This window comes from Chenopodium quinoa, unplaced genomic scaffold (genome assembly GCF_001683475.1).
Source record: "Chenopodium quinoa cultivar QQ74 unplaced genomic scaffold, ASM168347v1, whole genome shotgun sequence".
NCBI lineage: Eukaryota > Viridiplantae > Streptophyta > Magnoliopsida > Caryophyllales > Amaranthaceae > Chenopodium > Chenopodium quinoa.
In genome coordinates, this window is record NW_018742329.1 from 5,851,324 (window position 1) to 5,870,131 (window position 18,808).

At 40.6% G+C, this 18,808-nt stretch overlaps 2 protein-coding genes across 2 annotated transcripts; one reads left to right on the forward strand and one right to left on the reverse strand.

The window, feature by feature from the left end:
- Positions 1 to 8,343: 8,343 nt before the first annotated feature.
- On the reverse strand, positions 8,344 to 8,760 carry LOC110691907 (F-box protein CPR30-like). The gene has a single exon (XM_021868888.1). The coding sequence runs from the start codon at positions 8,758 to 8,760 to the stop codon at positions 8,344 to 8,346; it is 417 nt and encodes a 138-aa protein (XP_021724580.1).
- A 2,160-nt stretch (positions 8,761 to 10,920) lies between these two features.
- On the forward strand, positions 10,921 to 12,642 carry LOC110691915. Its single transcript, XM_021868899.1, has one exon. It carries the CDS (start codon positions 10,921 to 10,923, stop codon positions 12,640 to 12,642), a length of 1,722 nt encoding a protein of 573 aa, XP_021724591.1.
- The last annotated feature ends 6,166 nt before the right edge of the window (positions 12,643 to 18,808 follow it).

Consider the following 18,808-nt stretch of genomic DNA (forward strand, 5'->3'; position numbering starts at 1 on the left):
GTATCATGTTTAGGGTAACTTTAATATCAAATATGACAATTGTGATTCCTGCGATGCTTCCTATTTTCTTTCCTAATATTCATGTTAGTATCATGTTAGGGCTATAGCTTTGATTTTTATTGTTTAGTGACATGCTAGGGTTTGTTATTAATCTTGTTGGTATCATGCCTAGGATCTTGCTATTATTATGCTTTATTTTTAACATGAACATGATTATGTTAATTATGATTAATTATTATTGTTATTCTGATTATTATTATGTTGCTTGATATTTATTGTTATTGCTTGATCACACCTTTTATGCATGTTTAAAGGGAAATGGTACTTGTAATCACGCTTAATAAGATAATTAATAATCTTGTTTAGGGTTAATTATGATTATAATTCAAGTGATCGCCAATAATAGTTTATTTGTGCATTAATATTCAACCAACGTAGATAAACAGGTTTAGGGTAAACCTAATGATTGCATGTTTGTCAGAAAGCGCACATGAATACGATCAGAATAAAGTAGAGGCCTATTATTAGGGCAGGTTCAATCTCTTTTAGGTTGGATTTGTACCTTCATCCCCGAACTACCAGTCATGGTTCCAGACCTATTGGAGTTGACGATCTGCTGGATCGTTAAGGGGTGTAACCTTCACCTCGTGAACGGTTTACAAGTTCCTAAAACTTGTTGGCGACTCTTTTGCTCTATCTTCTTTCCCTTTGGACGCCACCATGCTTAAGTGTATGATCACAGTGGGGTTCAATCTAGGGATAATGCTTGAAATATTCCCTACAGTTTTTGGAAACTCCGCTGGGGAGGATTTCTATTTTAATTCCTGAAATTTATTTCGGCAATGATTTAGAATGAGTGGATGAGACTCGAAAAGTTCTAAGTATTTCATGTGCGTAATTTTGATTAACATTATTGTCATATGCATAAAAAAGATATCAGTGGAAAGACCATCCGTAATGAGTTAAAACATAGGATTTTTACACGTAGGAAATTTGAGGAATATCTTTCACAACTAGGATCAAAATAACACTGCGCGAAACTGGAAAATTTTATCGAGCACAGAAAGCTGCTGAGGCATGTAGGAATTAGCGTCAGCGAATAGAAATTAGCGCCAGACGACAGCTCTGTCGCCATACGTTAAAGCCAAAAGCTGGCGCCAACCTCTGTTTGCTGGCGCCAAATTCTTCCAATACCGAGCCAGAAATATGCGTTTTAATTTTGACCAGTTTTTAGCACTGTTTGCTCGATCCTACTTCCTGATTGAGTTTTTCTCACTTTTTTGAAACCCATATGTGCTCTACATATGGAAATAACCCTCTGGGAATTCATGCTCCATCTACCTTATTGAACGCTCTGAGCAACAAAGGGTACATCCGAGAATGTTGAATTCACCAAACCATGGAAGCGAGTTTTTCTAAATTCGCAGTGTCCCATCCACTCGCGCTAACCCTTTACGGTTAGGCTTCCGCGCAGTGCATCCGGACAATTAACCATGGACCCTCTATTGACTAACCTATATCCCGAATTTTAGAGAACTAGAGCCATGGTTAGGTTGCAAACTCATTGCATCATATTGTGCCTACTTGACTAATTGTGCATTATTTGTTGTGCATACTCTATGTGATTTTTCCTAACCGTTTGTTTGACTTGTGTTAAGCCTAAATAAACCAATTAATGACTAAAAGACTTTGTTTAATTGATTAATTAATTAATTTGAGCTAATAAATGTGTCTAAAATCGAGTCATAGTCCCTTTAAGTCAACCCGGATTTTTATTCCCGTATACTGCACAAGCGTCAACTTGTTTTGGTAATATCCGGAGTTCTAGAAAGAACTACGAGTCGTACAACCTATGGAACTGTAGCCCCGAGTTTTATCTTTAATTTTGAGTTGGTTTCATCCCAAGAAGAGTCATAGATCAAAATTTATGACTAAAATACCACAGCCTGTCCAGTTTAATGCGTATACATGAGGTCTTATTAACTTAGTCTTTGTTCGAGTCTAGTCACATAGTCTAGCCACATGGTCATGACACGAGAATTAACATGTCACCTACACTCAATACACTCACTAGTCTTAGCACACACTTTGAGTATATGTCACCATGACCATGTCTTAGGTTCATGCACGAGTCGGTTTTTTCCGTCATTTGAGTTGGGGGTACATTCTATTCCTAAATTTTTCACATCTCTCCATCCACATCATTTTTCTTCACATCACAACCTTCATTCTTCATACCTTCTTTCATCTATGCATGTTGAATAGAGTTGAGTCAAATAATTAACAATGAATATCCCTAATTTCCCTTTCCACAGTACTTGGTCAAGGAGAGAAGAGCGATTAATCAAGGACAACACCTTTGTTCAGGTCTTACTTTTAGAAAAACCGATTCGTCAAAAGAGGAAAGCTAAGAAGATAATGGCAACTCAAGAAGAAGTCAATGAACTTAGGAATCAATTGACTACCGTGACTGAGGCATTGAAGGTTTTAACCCTCAAAATCAATGGCCCTGTGAAGCAACAACAGATGGACCTCATGCAAGAGAGCTTGAGCAAGCTATCTAGTGACTATAAATTTCAAGGCATTAGTTCATAAGGGGTCTCGGTGGACTAGGATCTTCTTCCGCAGAAGTTCAATGCCAACGACATCCCGAAATTCAAGGTAACTGACAACCCTTATTTTCATCTAAAAACTTTTGAAACAATAATAAGTATTAAGGGTATAGATAAGAAAGTGTTTCCCTCTATATTTTCTCTATCTCTTGAAACCATTTTTCAACAATGGTTCTTCTCCCTTGACAAAGAGAAAACCTCTACCTGAGAATCGATAGTAAACACTTTCATTGATAGATACAAGTGTAATATTCAAGTCGAAACCGATTATAGACAACTTGAAATGTTAAGACAAAAAGAGAATGAAGGCTTTACTTCTTTCTTCAATAAGTGGAGGGAAAATTTCGCTAAGATGATTGAGGTGCCCACCGAAAAAGAATCTGTAAGGATGTTTATCAAGAATCTTCAAGAGAAGTATTCGAAGCATTTAAAATATCAACACAATCTGAATACTTTCAAGGCCGTTTATGACATCGGAATTGAAATCGAAGATGACTTCGCAAAACAAAAAGCTACTAACAATAGTAACCACATTGGCTGGAAAGGAAAGAAGAACGACAATCCTTTTTCTTCCGAAAACGCCCACTCTAGTAATAATGTTAGTACCTTTGACCATAATGGTGTCTTAGCCATGGACAATCAAGGATCTAAAAGGAAACCTAGGAGAGAGTTAACACCCATTAGAATGACCTACGATGCTGCTTTCGACCGTCTCTATGATCGAGGGTTAATCAAACCTATTGGCCCTACCGAGGATCCAACGCCAGAAAATCGATCTTTGAGATGGAATCCCAACTCTTATTGCAAGTACCATCGAGGACGCGGTCATACTACTGATGAATGCTATAGGTTTCAAAATCTCATTCAAGATCTCATAGAAGCAAATAAGATCCAATTGCCTCTAGCTAACGAGAAGACTGGGTGATGATGAAGCAAACGACACAAGACAGAGGCGAGCTTCAACGACGAGATTTCATGACCTTTTTTTTTCTCTTTCTTTTTTTATTCACCCTTTCCCCCAATGAGTCTAGCATAGGCACCTTTTTTTTCCCTTAGATGAATTTTGTAGAATCTTTCCTTTTCCCTTTTAATAAAATGAGTATTTATTTCCTTGCATATGATCATTTCATTACATTGCATTACAAAAATAAAAAAATAAATAAAAAAATAAAAAAAATCATTGTCAAGCTAAGCACAAGGTATACCAATGATTTGAGGCACCCCTTGTAGCCACATCATATTGCCTTTCACCTTTCTAATTTACAATCTTTTCTTCATAAACCACTTTGAGCCTCGTCTAACGATAGACCTTTCATTTTTCAATCTATATCTACCTAACTTTGGGATGGGATGGTGTACCACTTATGCAATTTTAAAAAAGCTTGAGTGACTTCAAAAGATCAAAATAAATAAAAAGCAATAGAAAAAATAAATAAACGGGTACAAAAGGGCAAGTGTTCCAATGTCATTGACATGAATATGTCTTTGATATGAACACATCTCAGATTGCGTCTCTTATCGAGTGCTCGGTACCGTGCCTGAGAAACATGAATGCCAAGTGAGTGATAGACTGTATGATCGGGATTTCCCACAATTATAAAAATAAAATACTACCTCCGTTAAATGTTATGTGCAACTTTTTCCATTTCGGGATGTTTTCTATTATGTGCAACTTTCAGATTTATTCCTATTTTTAGTAAGGAAAAAGTTATGAAGTGACCTTTTTACCCTTACTTAACTCACTTTTTTTTTAATCTTTTCCTTTACTCTAATCTAATCATATTCACCTAATCTAATCAGATCACCTAAATCTAATGACTCCCTCCATTTATTACCCCCAATTCCCCCCAACTCTCTCATTTACTCACATTCCCAACCACCTTCAATTAATGATGATTGTTGAGCTTCTCTATTTCTTCTGGAGATTTCTCCAGATGAACCCTAGTTCATCATCTGGGGTTTTCTCTCTCCTGTGTTCTTCGATTTCCCACTTCCTCTCTCCTTTGATCTTTCTGAAACACTACTCCCTCCTCAAAAATGCCCAACCTGGATCCTTTGAAGGATGCGCACATGGAAACCAACGACAAAGGAGAGGAGAATCTGATCCTCCATCTCATCCACTGCTTCGAGACTGGATCTTCCTTCCCTCGTGAGTTCTATGAGTCAAGTGAAACGGGTCCCTACTGTACCTTATATACCTACAGAGCTCTAGGTCAAGTCCTTAAAAGCATAGATGAGGAAGAGAGGCAGAAGAAGGAGGAAGGACAGGGTGAGTCCCGTCGGAAATCTATTAATTTCTCTGAGGCTCCTCTAGATCTGGTGGCTGAGAGTGCAGAGGGGAGTGTTGTGGCCCCAACTAAGCCCAGATCTAAGAGGGAATGGCCACCACCAAAAGTGCGTTCTTCGAGGAAGGCGGCGCGTGTGGCTTTGCGTAGGATGCATGGGCTCCCTGACAACGAGTACATCGTTTTGTCATCTAATGAGGAGGCTGATGAGGAACCACCATCCAAGAAACCTGAGGCTGCCTCTTCCTCTGTCCCTGTTGTGCAATGCTTCGTGAGGCGAATGAACCCTAGGGTTCAACCCTCTGAGTGATTGCTCTCGTAACGATTCCTAACCCTAATTTATTCTTTAATTTATTTGAGTCCCTATTTATTGATGGATCTGTTTGATTGTATGCTGGTTATATTGTGGTTGATGAAGTCCCAATTTAATGATTGATTTATGGTGTTAAATGTTGTTGTTTGTTGTTTGTTGATGGAGTGTGGATTATTTGTTGAATATGGTTATTTTTGGCCTTGGATTTGGTTGTGGGTGTTGATGGGTGACTGAATAATCCTTGATGGAGTATTGTTGGCTAATTTATTGTGTAATTTGTTGGATTTATTGTTGTTGTGGTTTCTGGTTGATTATTGATTGTTGGTGTCTGATGGGTTATGGACAGAATGCTGCCTCTGATATGTGTTACTGGCCTATAAGGGAATATGGTTGATGAATGATGAGGCTATTTTGGCTTGTTTGTTACATATAATGTTCTCAATGACCTTTTGTGGAAGAGAACACCCTGTATTTGAGTCCCTCATTGTTGCCTTTGTAGTGCTCAGTGTGGAGTCTCTTTCTTATTATGAGTATGTTGTTATTGTGTAATCCAAATGATGAAGGTTTCCATTGAATTTCAATTTGAACAAGTATGTAGCTCCATCATTCACAATTTTGTGAGTGATGTTGAGGTAACCTTGTTTGAGTTGTTGTATTCATCAAACTTATGAACTTCTGATGGTTTTTTTGACTTCACATTATAACCATTTTCATTCCATTCAAAATGTGGCTACAAAAAGCCTATTACATGAGTACTTGGACTTTCACATCACTGCCTTAGTGGTATATGACACTCTAACACACAAAATACACCTAACCACCTATTCATTTAGATTGCAAAACAATAAATAAATAAATAAAACAAACTTCTGATGGTTATGTGTGGCAGTATATGATGTTGTCCTGATTTGATGAGTACCCTTGTCTAATATGCATCCACCTCCATTTCCTATGTTGTTGCATGAGTCTCTTCTAGTGCTGGTCTGAACATTGTGTTCAAGTACTCTACAGCCTCTAGCACTATCTCTTTGTGAACAAACACTTGATTTGGCAGAATACCTAGATTTTCAAGTTTTTTTTGTTCATGTGTGGAATTTTGTATCTATTCCCTTCTTCTTCCTTGAGTATTTTGATCATGCATCTCTGTAGAGTGACCCATATGTACTTATTGACTTCTGGCTTGAATGTGTTGTATGACTCAATCACCTTCTCAACTAGCTCATCAACATTTTTAGGGAAAGATTGATATTGTAAGGACTGGATAGACCTGAAAAGATCTAAATCCAACACATTTAGATCAGGGGATTGAGCTGGTTGGAACACAAATTGAATTTTAAACCCATTGGATGTTGTTGCTGCAACAAACTCCTCATCTCTTGGTATTTGATGTGGCCTTGCATTGTCCCATTGTATGACAATATTCTTGGGCAGACTTTCAGGCCATTTTTCCTTGATTGCTGGAATTACTTTGTTGAGTAACATGTCCCTTATGACCTCCCTGTTTACATTGTGAAGGGCCCTTGTCACCATTGTTCCTGCTGCTCTGTTCTTGCTTGATTTCTTTTCTCTGTCTTGGACTGTGAATGGGAATATCCCATACTTTCCATCATGTAGTAGTTCACCATTTATGCCATACAATGGCTTACCAATAACGGCCATGAACATTGCCTTTAACTTGAATCTTCTTGACTGTTGTGCCATGTATGGATCCTCTTCACTTGGTAGGAGGTAAAACCTCCTTTTGTCAGGGTTCAAGTAGAACCATTTCTCATCTATGTGAATGGCATAACTCATGTCTTCAAAACTGGGGTCCTGATTTCTTTCCACAGGGTTTATATGACTTAAAACCCACTTCATTCTAGCTATCTTGTGATCTGCTGTGAGTGCTGGTTTGCAACTTGCTGTGTGTGCTCTCAACCTTCCCTTTTTCTTCAAGTAGTGCAAAGTCACATGTGAAATGTTGAGTGTTGCTGCATATGACCTCTCTGTCTGCCTTAAATAAAGAGGAACTGATTGTAAGAATTCATCTGTGAATTCCCTTGGCTTTGGACCTGTTTTGCCATACTTTTTGTCCTGACATCAATCATATTCCCTTCTGCCATCTGTTTTTTTTATGTCTGTGAATATTCTTTTGATTGTTGATTTATGCACTCTGAATTGTGTGGAAAGTTGCATTTTGTATCCTCTTGGCAAAGCTCCATCTTGCATCTTCACCAACATTGCATCAACAATCTCTCTTCTCTGATACATGGTGAGTTGTTTTCTGTTGCTTGTAGTTGCTGCATGATTCTGTCCTTGTTGTTGATCTTGATCTTGATGGATGGTCTCTTGCTGACCTTGCTCATTTGTTTCTTGAGTCCCTTCTGTAGACTCTTCTTCATGTTGCATGTTTTCATTGTCAGAATCATAGAACTCTATGACTTCATCTTGAATTTGTTCATCCTCTTCAAAATAAATTTCTGGCATGAGTTGCTCTGTCAGTAATTCATCGATATCAAACTGCTGAGATTCATCAAAATCTGCCATTTTTTTTGGGGTCCCTTCCTTTTTCAGGTTGTTGATGATGTTGTAGGGGTGGCAGATGAAGTTTTTTGGCAAGATGAAGTTGCCCTACACTTTTGTGTACATAGAGAACGAGCAACATCACTCTTGATTATGGTGGATTCCTCTGTGCAGTACTAATGTAGCCTATGCTGTAATTTTTTGGGTTAATAGGGGGCTAATTTCTGAATTTAGGGTCTAAATTTTGGGATAAACATTTGGTTGTAATGTTTAAAAATTGATGATGGTTGTATTTAATGCTTTGAATTATCAAAGCTTGGATGACAATGGGGGCTTCCTTTTATAAGCCTCTTAAATGTTGATTGATGCTCTATTTATGTTGATGTCAAGAATTGAATGCTTGTTTTTTTTTAAAAGGTGGAGGGAATTTTAAACCCTCCCAAAATTTCAAAATGTTCGAAATTTTGACAAGAAAAGAGAGGGAATCTGATTTCCTACCAAGGGAATCAGATTTTCCCACTAAAGCACATGGGGGGACCATTTTTTCTCTCTCCTCCAAATTTAATTAATTCCATCTAACTACACCTTAATCAATGCCCTCCATTTTTTGCATTGGCAAACGTGAACTCACTCAAAGTTGCACAAAACAATTAACGGAGGTAGTAGATGGATATGAATTAATTAACAGACACAAACACCCACCTAACTCTATCAATAAAAACGTCGAATTAAACATACTCTTAAGCTTATCATAATTAGGGCATTCCATAAGCGAGAAACTCTCAGTGGGAAGATCAAATCTAGCAATAAACAGACACTGAGAATGCGACTCCTGAGTAACTACATAATGTAAAGCCTCATTAACAAGAACACCATTATAATGCCCATAGAAAAGATAATATGGCATTCCTTCAATACATCTCCAAGAATTATCATTGAAACTATAGACTTGAGCTTTATTTTTGGAATCAAGTAATCCAAGCCCCTGATTAATTCTCAAAACCTTATAATTGTTGTTCTTACTATCGTATCCAAACCCTAACACCATTGTAGTAAGATCAGGAACTGGAATTGGATTGGAGGGAAGCTTACGATGAGAATTTGTAAGAGGATTGTACAACAAGACCTCGGTTTTAGAGATAATGGAGATGCAAACGACGCGTTGCAAGAACCAATCGATTGGAGCCCTTTGTGGGGTTTGAAGGGGTGATTGAGCTCCGAGAAAGAGAGGTGGTTATGGCGGAGGTTGAGGTCAAGCTCGGACCATTGAAGAGTCTTGTAGGAGAGGAGGAGAAGACGGTCGAATTTGGAAATAAGGGTTTGATTGAGGTGAATTTGGATAAAATTGGGGGATTTGATTAAGGAATTCCAGGATTTACAGACGATTTGATAGAACGATTTGCGAAAATATTGTTAAATTGAAACTTATTTACCATTTTGCGTCGGTACTAAACTTATTTACCAAAATGTTGTCCACGTAGGATTGGGAATACGTTTGGGTCAATTTAATTTTAAAAATAACAAACCGCTACTTGAGGTAGCGGTTTTAGTAGCTAAACCGCTATTCAAAGTAGCGGTTTTAATAACAAAACCGCTATTCAACGTAGCGGCTTTTCTAAATATTTTACACAACTACACTAAAATTAAAACAAAAAAAAAAAGAACAGAAGACCACTCCACTACCCACATCACGCACCCGACATCATCACTGGACCACCTCTCCATCCCCACGAGACCACCACCCACATCACGTCGCCGTCGTCATCTCCATCCTTCTACACACCAGAGGACGACCCAATTCACGTCGCCACCACCAATTGATGAATAAATTGGTTTCTGATATTTACCCCCAAATTCATAAGGTATTTAGCCCTAATTTTTTTTTCTCATTAATTCATTAGTTGTTAAATTAAATTTTTTTGTTGTTTGGTTTGAAATTCACTTCGCCACCACCACTTAATGTCCAATTCAATACAATAAACTCATTTTGGTATGGAAATTCGATGCTATAGTTTCGTATTCCTGATTGTTAGGTTTTGCTTTGGTTGCTTTTGTTTTTCTTGGATTTTGCTTTAACTACATGCCAATTTATCTATTCTCAGCAAGATTACCATGCTTGGAAGATATAATTAATTAACATGACATCCTTTTCTTATTATTAAAAGTGTTGGATATGTACTTACTAAGTTATATAAAATACTACAATTGCCATATTGTACGTATATTGAATGAATGGTCCTTTAGTTGTCAAACTCAATTTATAAATTGTGAATTGTGAAGTTAATTCCAAAATATAATCAATTACATGGTGCTCTAATTTGGCATTTTGTTACAATAGTGCTATAAATTGACAATCTAGTATAATAGTGGTTTCACTTGGGATTGTAGTACAATTTGGAGCTCTTTATTGTGATGTTATTATAGTGCTCTAACTTGACACGTTGTGCTTAAATAATTATTTATAGTGTAATGTAGAATAAAATGAATGTGATTATTTTGATTTTTTTTTAATGGTAAGGTTTTGTTTAGAAATGGAAGAACCTATTGTATGTTATTGGGGCGGAGAAGTTACACAAAGTAATGGAAATGTCACGTATAAAGGTGGTGAGAAGAAATTTGTTTTTCTCAAATCTTCCATGAATTTCTCAATGTTTTTGAACAAGCTATATGAACTTGTGAAATGTGATACAAAGAATGTAGAATTAAAGGTGCAGATGAAATATCCTACTTCTGGTTCATATACACTTCTTCCTCTTAATGACGACATTTCTTTAAGAGCCATGTGGGTTGGTATATCAAAGTTCTCGGGTTCCACTATGGAGTTATACATTGACCAAGTTGTCAAGCAGATAGTAATGGAGACTAACTTGGGGTTATATCCTAGCTCCAATTCTAGTATGCCTCTCCAAATGATTGGAACAAATTCAGAGGTAGCAGTCTCTTTCACAAGATGCTGACTGATGATCTTTATGTTCAACAACATATTTCGGAGCTAACTTCTCCCACACCAACTCCTCACACAGGAACGTCCTCCAGAAATCCCTCTCTAGATGCACTTGATTACATTCATCTTGAACAAGTTGATGGCTTTGGAACCATAGTAGATAATTTGGATAGTGATGAAGGTGATGAAGAAGGTGCATGTGAGGAAAATGACATTGTCATAAAAACAAATGCTCCTTCATAATCTTTTAATGTCGTAGAAGAAATGGATCAAACACTTCGTGACTCATGGATAACATGGCTAGGAAACAATACTTATAATGGTGAATTCAGTGTTGGTCAGGAGTTTGACTCCTTACATCAACTGAAAGATATAGTAAAATCATACTCCATCACTAAAAATCAATCATTTCGAGTTGTTGAGTCCGAGCCATCAAAGTATGTTGTGGAGTGTAAAAGGAAAAAGACACACAATTGTCCTTGGAAGCTGCGTGCAATTAAGGATCCAATGTTACCTATTTTTCGAGTTGTGAAGTATAATGGTCCGCATGCAAATAATTGTGTAGGTGACATTATCTCCGGTGATCATCAAAATCTCACTTCTGAATTTGTGTGCAATATCATCTTAGATCTTGTACGAGTTGATCCTTCTCTTAAAATACGTGCTATTGTACAAGTTATTAAGGATCGAACCGAATTCTCTATAACTTACAGGAAGGCGTGGCTAGCAAAACAAAAGGCAATTGCCATTATATTTGGTGATTGGGAGAAATCGTATGAAGAGTTGCCTAGGTACATGCAAGCTTTACAAGAAGCCAATGAGGGAACTGTTGTTCATTGGAGCACAATAGAGACATCTAATCCGTTTATTCATGTGTTCAAAAGAGTTTTTTGGGCTTTTAAGCCATTTATTGATGGATTTCGGCACTGTAGACCTCTAATCACTATTGATGGGACTCACTTATATGGGAGGTACAAGGGCACCTTGCTCATAGCAATGGCAACTGATGCAAACTTTTATCTTTTCCCTCTTGCCTTTGCGATTGTAGAAAATGAGTCTATCAAAACTTGGTCATGGTTCATGGCATGTCTTAGGCAATCAGTCACTCAAAGAAGAGGTTTATGTGTCATTTCTGATCGACATGCAGGGATACTAGATGCATTGAATAAGGAGGGGAGTGGATGGGAGGAGCCTTTTGCACATCATAGGTTTTGCATTCGACATCTTGCATCTAACGTGGGAAAACACTTCAAAACCCATATGAAGAATCTATTTGGTCGAGCTGCTGATGAAAGACAAAAGAAAAAGTTTGACTTTTGGTTCAAAAGAATTGGTGATTTGAACATTAAGGCTCGAGAATACTTAGAGAATATCCCTTTTCATTTGTGGTCGATCCACCATGATGGCGGGTTTAGGTATGGGATCCGAACAACTAACATGTCGGAATGCTTCAATGAAGTGATGAAAGGAGCCCGTTGTTTACCTATCAAAGCAATTGTGGAAATGACTTTTTTTCGCGTGAATTCATACTTTGTTACTAGGCGAGGCTGGGGCAAGAGGAGATTAGATGAAGGTCATGAGTATAGTGAAAAGGCCTACAAAATAATAGAGAGAAACATGCAAAAATCAGCTGCACATTCAGTTAAATCATTTGATTATGAGATGGGTCTTTTCCAAGTCACTATTGGTCGTGGGAATCGCCCTCCTGGGAAGGGGGATAACAAACATAATGTGGATTTGGTTAAGAAAACATGCACCTGTGGAAAATTTTTAATCTACAAGCTTCCATGTTCTCATATCCTAGCGGTTTGTCGGGATCGAAACTTGTCATATGCCTCGTTTATCGACCCATTCTTTAGCACTCATGAATATAGACAAACATACATTAAAAGTTTCAAACCTCTTCCTGATGTTCCATATTGGCCTCCTTATGTGGGTCCAAAAGTTATTGCTAATGTAAATCAAAAACGAGGAAAACCTGGATGACCGAAATCTACTAGGATAAAAAATGATATGGACGAAGGTGCACGTACCAAGAACAAAACAGCATGTAGCATATGTCGACAAAGAGGTCATAATGCGCGTACTTGTCCTTTAAAGAGTGGTTTTGGATCATCGGGGTATATAATATTTAATTATGTTAATTTTCATATGCATACAAACTTTTTTATGTGTTATTTTATTTATTTAATGGGATACTAATTTTACTTTTTTTTTCAGGTCTCATGGAGCCGGTGATCAACCCGGGACCAATTGACACCTCTGTTCTTCAGCTGCAAGCAAAGCATAGAAGTGAGGGAGTTTGGCGAGGAGATGAGGATAAAATTTTGACATGTAGAGAGCATGTGGTTACTTTGACACGAGACTGGAAAGTAGATGATCGAGTCTTGCGTTATGTTCGAGTGGCGGGATTCTATGGTGTACACAGGTTACGTGGGGATGGAGTCATACTTGATCGGCCTCTTATTACTGCGTTAGTAGAAAGATGGAGGCGCGAAACACATACATTTCATTTGAGAGTGGGTGAGACCACTATTACTTTACAAGATGTTGCTGTCTTGATGGATTTGAGGGTTCATGGTGATGCTGTTACAGGTGCTGGTTCTCTAGGTTGGGCTGATTTGGTTGAAAATATGTTAGGTGATCGACCAGAGTCAGGGCCTAAGAAACCACTTGAAGGCTCATCTTTAAAGTTGAGATGGTTGAAGCAACAGTTCTCTGATATTCCAGATAATGCGGATGATGATGTGGTACAGAAGTTTAGTAGAGCATACATTCTTGCTCTCATGGGATCCTACTTGTTCGCAGACAAAAGTGGCGACTCTGTGCAGCTTGTCTACTTACCCTTGTTACAGGATTTAGAAAAATCTAGTAATTATAGTTGGGGGGTGCAACCTTAGCTTTCTTGTACAGAGAGTTGTGTAAAGCTTGTCATTTAGGTGCTCGGCAAATAGGAGGTCCACTGCTATTGATGCAATTGTGGTCGTGGGAGCATATTCACATAGGACGACCTGTTATATCTAGAGTTAGAGATCCTCCAGACGAGCCAGAGGACTATAATGAGCCATTAATTATTGGATCTCAGCATCAACATGGAGTTGATCCCCTTGCATGCAGGTATGTAGACTTTCGTAAAATTTCATACATATAATTCTATTTAGGGATATATATTCATATTTTAACTCACTGATTTTATTGTTGTATATAGTTGGCTTCGAGTCCACCTTTGTATTACCCATACAGCTTCTGGACTACCTTACTATAGGGATGCACTTGATCATCAGACTGATGAGCAGGTAATGTTTACTTTATACCTCATTTAATTAACATAGTGGATGCATTATTTAATCACTTAATGGATGCATTATTTAATCACTTAATGGATGCATTCCTGTTGCATGCGGTGAATGTGTTTTTTTTTTCTTTTTTATGGTAATAACTTAGTCATCATAATGTAGATGACATGGCAACCATATACCGAGGAGGTTCTTGCATCCTTGCCTGAGATATGTCGATCCGATCATAATGTGATGCGCACTTTTGCGCCATTGATTTGCTTTGATATTGTGGAGTACCATCTGCCAGGACGAGTTATGCGACAGTTTGGTTTGGAGCAAACGATCCCTACGACTCTTGACACAAGTGATAAGTTTCATAAGGTGGATAAACGTAAGCGCAACAAAAACTATGACATTGTGCATGAAAAGTATATAGAAGAATGGCGGAAGCGTGAGGATAGAGTAGTTTTTGGTCATGCATTTAGTGGTCGCACATTGTTACAGTACATGAATTGGTATCGGCGCATCACTAGGACCATCATCACTCCCCCTACAAAAATCCGCCCTTCTACTCATTACCAACCTGCCTCGACTGAGTTGGTGTTGGTAAGATTGACCAAGTTTCTAATTTTTCTTTTAGCATGTTAATTGTTGTAAACTTTAAGTTTCTAATTTTTCTTTTAACATGTTAAATGTTGTAAAATTTTCTAATTTTTGTTGTTGCTGTTTAGCATTAGGTGATATAGCCCAAAGGTGCATGCGAATTATTGAGGCTGTTGGTGATTTGCCTATGGAGAAAGCATTACCGTTGACTTTAGAATCGCTTCGCACTATAAATGCATACCAAAGGTGCATGCAAATTATTGAGGCTGTTTTTTGATGTGTCCTGCGGGAGAGTTACAATTCCAAGAATGCCCTTCGACGCCTGTGCCTGCAAAATCACGAAGACTCCTGGGGGTAGGAGCTCCGCCTCCGACGATCAAGTTAGTAAAGATGCGGGAGGTAGAATGCACGTAATGTAGAAGTTACTTCTCGCGTAATGGGAGAATTCTGCAATTAATATTGCTCGGAGTAAGTGTTTTTCTCTTTGAGTATTTAATGTGAACAACAAATGTTCCAGCCCCCATTAATGAGGGTCCTTCCACTATTTATAGTGGGGAAGGGATGGTTTCCCTTTTAGGGTTTAGAGGACACGTGTCAGCAGAGGATTGGAGCCCTGCTGACCAACGACTGGATGCCACGTGTCACTAGGCCATTGGGCCACGTGTTTAGGGTATTTTTACCCCAAACATTTTCCCCTCACTGGTGCTGACGTGGCAGGGTGCCACGTGGCGCCGGTGAAAGGTTTTTTTTTTTTTTTTTTTTTTTTTTTTTTACAACTCTTCAGATTCCTTTTGAAGGATGGAAAAGCAGAAGGCGAAGAGTCACGACTTTTCACCTTCTGGGACAAATTCTATAAATAGGAGAAGATGTCCCCCGAGCTCTCATTTACAAACTTTGCCAAATTTCTGAAAATTTGAGAGCAGCCGGCAATTTGAGAGTTGAGAGCATTCGGAGTTGAGATTCGTTGAGAGCAACCGGTCTACAGACCGTCTGGGTCGTTGCAAGCTAGCCAAAGGTTTTCGAGAGGGTAATCAGAGAAACCCAGCCGGATTTCGAACCGCCTGCGTCTTCGCAAGCATCCCAGAGAATTTCCAGATTTTCTTCTAGGTACCGTCTCTATTCTTTCTAGCTTTTTCATGTATTTCCGTTTGAGTCTTTTACTCGCATTTTTGTTCATTGGTCCCATAAGTAGATGGACCCCTTATACCCATACCCGGAACCTAGCTGTGAACTCAGCCGGTTTATTAGTACGACTGAGTCTAGAACTGGGTCTGCCGCCTCTGTTCTTTGGGACAACCCTTTTTCAACACCCATATCGACCGACTCTGTGTCTGTGCAGGACACAATGGCCAGAATCCGGTCTACTGCCAGAGATCCCAACTACAGAAGTGGGAGCTCAGATGAGCAGCCGCCTGAGGTCCCAGCTTCAGGCGGTGAAGTAGAGCATGGAGAGGTAGAGCAGAGAGGCTCACCCGGGGGCGCTCCTAGCACCCCGGGTGATAGCATTTTAAACGAAGAGAGTGCTCCCCTCCAGGAGACCAGAGAGCAGGTAGGCTCTGATAAGGAGGTCTCCAACTCCCCAGCCGGCTCTGATGCCGGTCACGTTCAAAGTAGCAGTAGCAGCTACTTAACCGAATCTGAGGATAGCAAGGAGGCGGAGAGGCCTTCTTGGGATAATAGGAACGATCCTCTCATGATCGCCGTCTCCTCTAAGGACCGCGATCTCATGCGGGCTGCGCTGCCAGATTTTATCAAACGGCGGCCGCTGGGGGGTGACTATACAATAAAAGTCCCGGCTGCTCTGGGAACAATATGGTGGGAGGATGGATAACCGAACGCGAACGCTTGGTTCGGGTGCTACGAGGCGGCCTTCGTGGCCGGAGTCCGCTTCCCTCTCCACGACACAATAAAAGCCATACTTAGGGGGTATGGCCTAGGTCTCTGGCAATTAACCCCCAACTCATGGGTAAATATTTTAGGGTATATCGCCGCCTGCGAGATGCAGGGCCTCAACCCCGGCTGGGAGGCGTTTGCCCACATGCATTACTTGAGTAGGAGCCCAGGCGGCTGGAGAGCCTGGTATACCTTGACCACCCAGCCCAAATACCTTATGACCTTGGACAAGCCCTCCAAATGGTCGGACTGGAAGCACCGGTTCTACTTGGTTAAGGCCCCAACTACGGCAGAGAACAGAGAATTCCGGATCTACAACCGGAAACCAGAACTCTTGGGGACCAAGTGCTACCTGCCCCCTGTCCCGGAGGATGATAGAGAGACCATCCTTGACTCCGGGTTTTTTGAGTTAGTTCCTGACACCCTCTCATCCGGAGAGATAGTAAGGGTACCTAGAAACTGGGTGCCCAAACATGAATTTTTTAGGGACGAATGCTTCTTGTCCGCTTGTGGTCTAAGCAGCATGTTTAAAAAACGTATGTATTCGGAACTCAGCCGGTTTCTTTCGAACCGGATGCTTTTCTTTCCTTGCTTATTTATTATTCTAACCTTGTGCCTTCCTCTGCAGAAGAAGCCAAGAGAATGCTGCCCACCGAGAAGACACCGGCTAGGTCGGCTGCCGACATCCGGAAAGCCAATCTCGAGAAAAAACTTGCTGCCCAGGCGGCGAAGAAGGTATAACCGTCTGATCCTTCTCGTTTATGTCAATCCTTTTATCCCATAACTTATATTTTTCTCGTTTACAGGACGGGAAGCAGATGCCCCGGTCCCTTCAAAAACAGGTCAGGCCTCCGCCGACCCAACAAGAGTCTGCATCCAAGGTGCAGAAGACAGCCGACCGGCAAACTACCGGCGGCAAATCAATAAGGGTCCCAGACGGGCCTGGATCTGCGGATGTGCTTTCTGCCATCCCATTGAGGACCGCAACCGGTCCCTCTGAAGGCCGTTCGGGCCGCCAAGGTAACTTCGACCTTACACTGCTTGACCTGCCCATGCGGGTCAAGTCTTATTCACAGTTTCGATCGCAGCCGGGGGATTCTCCAATCAGCCGGCAATCTATAGGCAGAGCATATGCGAGTTTCTCACCGTCTGTTTCTGGTGCAGATAATTCTCCCCGCTGGCCGGACGGGGCACAGTATGCCCGGGCCATGCTGAAAGCCGTCCCCAGGGACGAGAAGGAGGCGATCCCTGGGATCAACTCCTTTAATGCCGACCGGGTGCTGGTCGACCTGGCCGACGTATGCTCCAACAACCATGCGGTAATTTTCTTGACGTGCATTTTTAAATATGCAGTATTAACCGGCTGTATTTTTGCAGGCTATGCTGCGCGTAGAGGGGCTCAAACGAGCTTATACCCGCAAGTCTGAGGAGGTAAGGAGAAGCAAACGGGCTGTTGATGACGCCCATAATGTTGCTGACTACTCTTTGTACATGCATGGCTTAGAATCTAAATCTATACGCATGGAACAGGCGGAGAAGAACAAGGCCCTCCAACAGCAGATTGATCAGCTGAAAAACCAAGTTGACCAACTGCAGGCGTCCCTGGATGATGCCAATAAAAAGTTGGAGGAACAGACAGAGCCCCTCCAACGGCTGAGCAAGGCGGAGACTGAAAATGGCCGCCTTGCCAAAGAGAATGAGCGCCTGCGCAAAGAGGCGGCTGCTGCCAATGAGAACTTCAAGGCCACCTTGGAGTCGGAGCAGGAGATGCTCATTGAAGAGAATGAGCATGACTGTGCAAACCGGATGCAACGGGCGTTTTCCCTCATCCACCCGGAGGCGGACTTCACCGTCTGGGAACTCGCCTTCAAATATTCTGATCTTGCCATTCTGGCTGAGGAGGCGAATGAGCCGGGGCCCAGACCCTATGACGCTTGGGTTAGGGAGGAGATTGCGCGACGGCAGGCGGAGGCTGCTGAAGAGGAAGAAGTCGTTCCTGAAGCCGACGCAGCCGCTCACCCTGATCCAACCCAGAACCAACCGGAATAGGACCGGCTCACTGTTCGCCTGGAGTAGCAACTACTTCCCGGCCTGCGTGCCTAGCATTATCTTGTAATAGCACCAGATGAGATGGGCTAAGCTGTAATAATTTTTATTTTGAATATTAACATTTTTACCGGCTGAGCCGGCTTTTGAATGCTTTTTATGTTTCTGCACTTCAATACTAGAATTCTTGTTATTTTTTATACATATTTCTGCGAGGATAACCAAAAGAACCCCGCCGGTAACACTACCGCTTGGGTCTGCGCAAACAGCAAAGAAATTTGCAAAGGTTGCCAAGAAGACCCCACCGGTAACACCGCCGTCTGGGTCTTCGC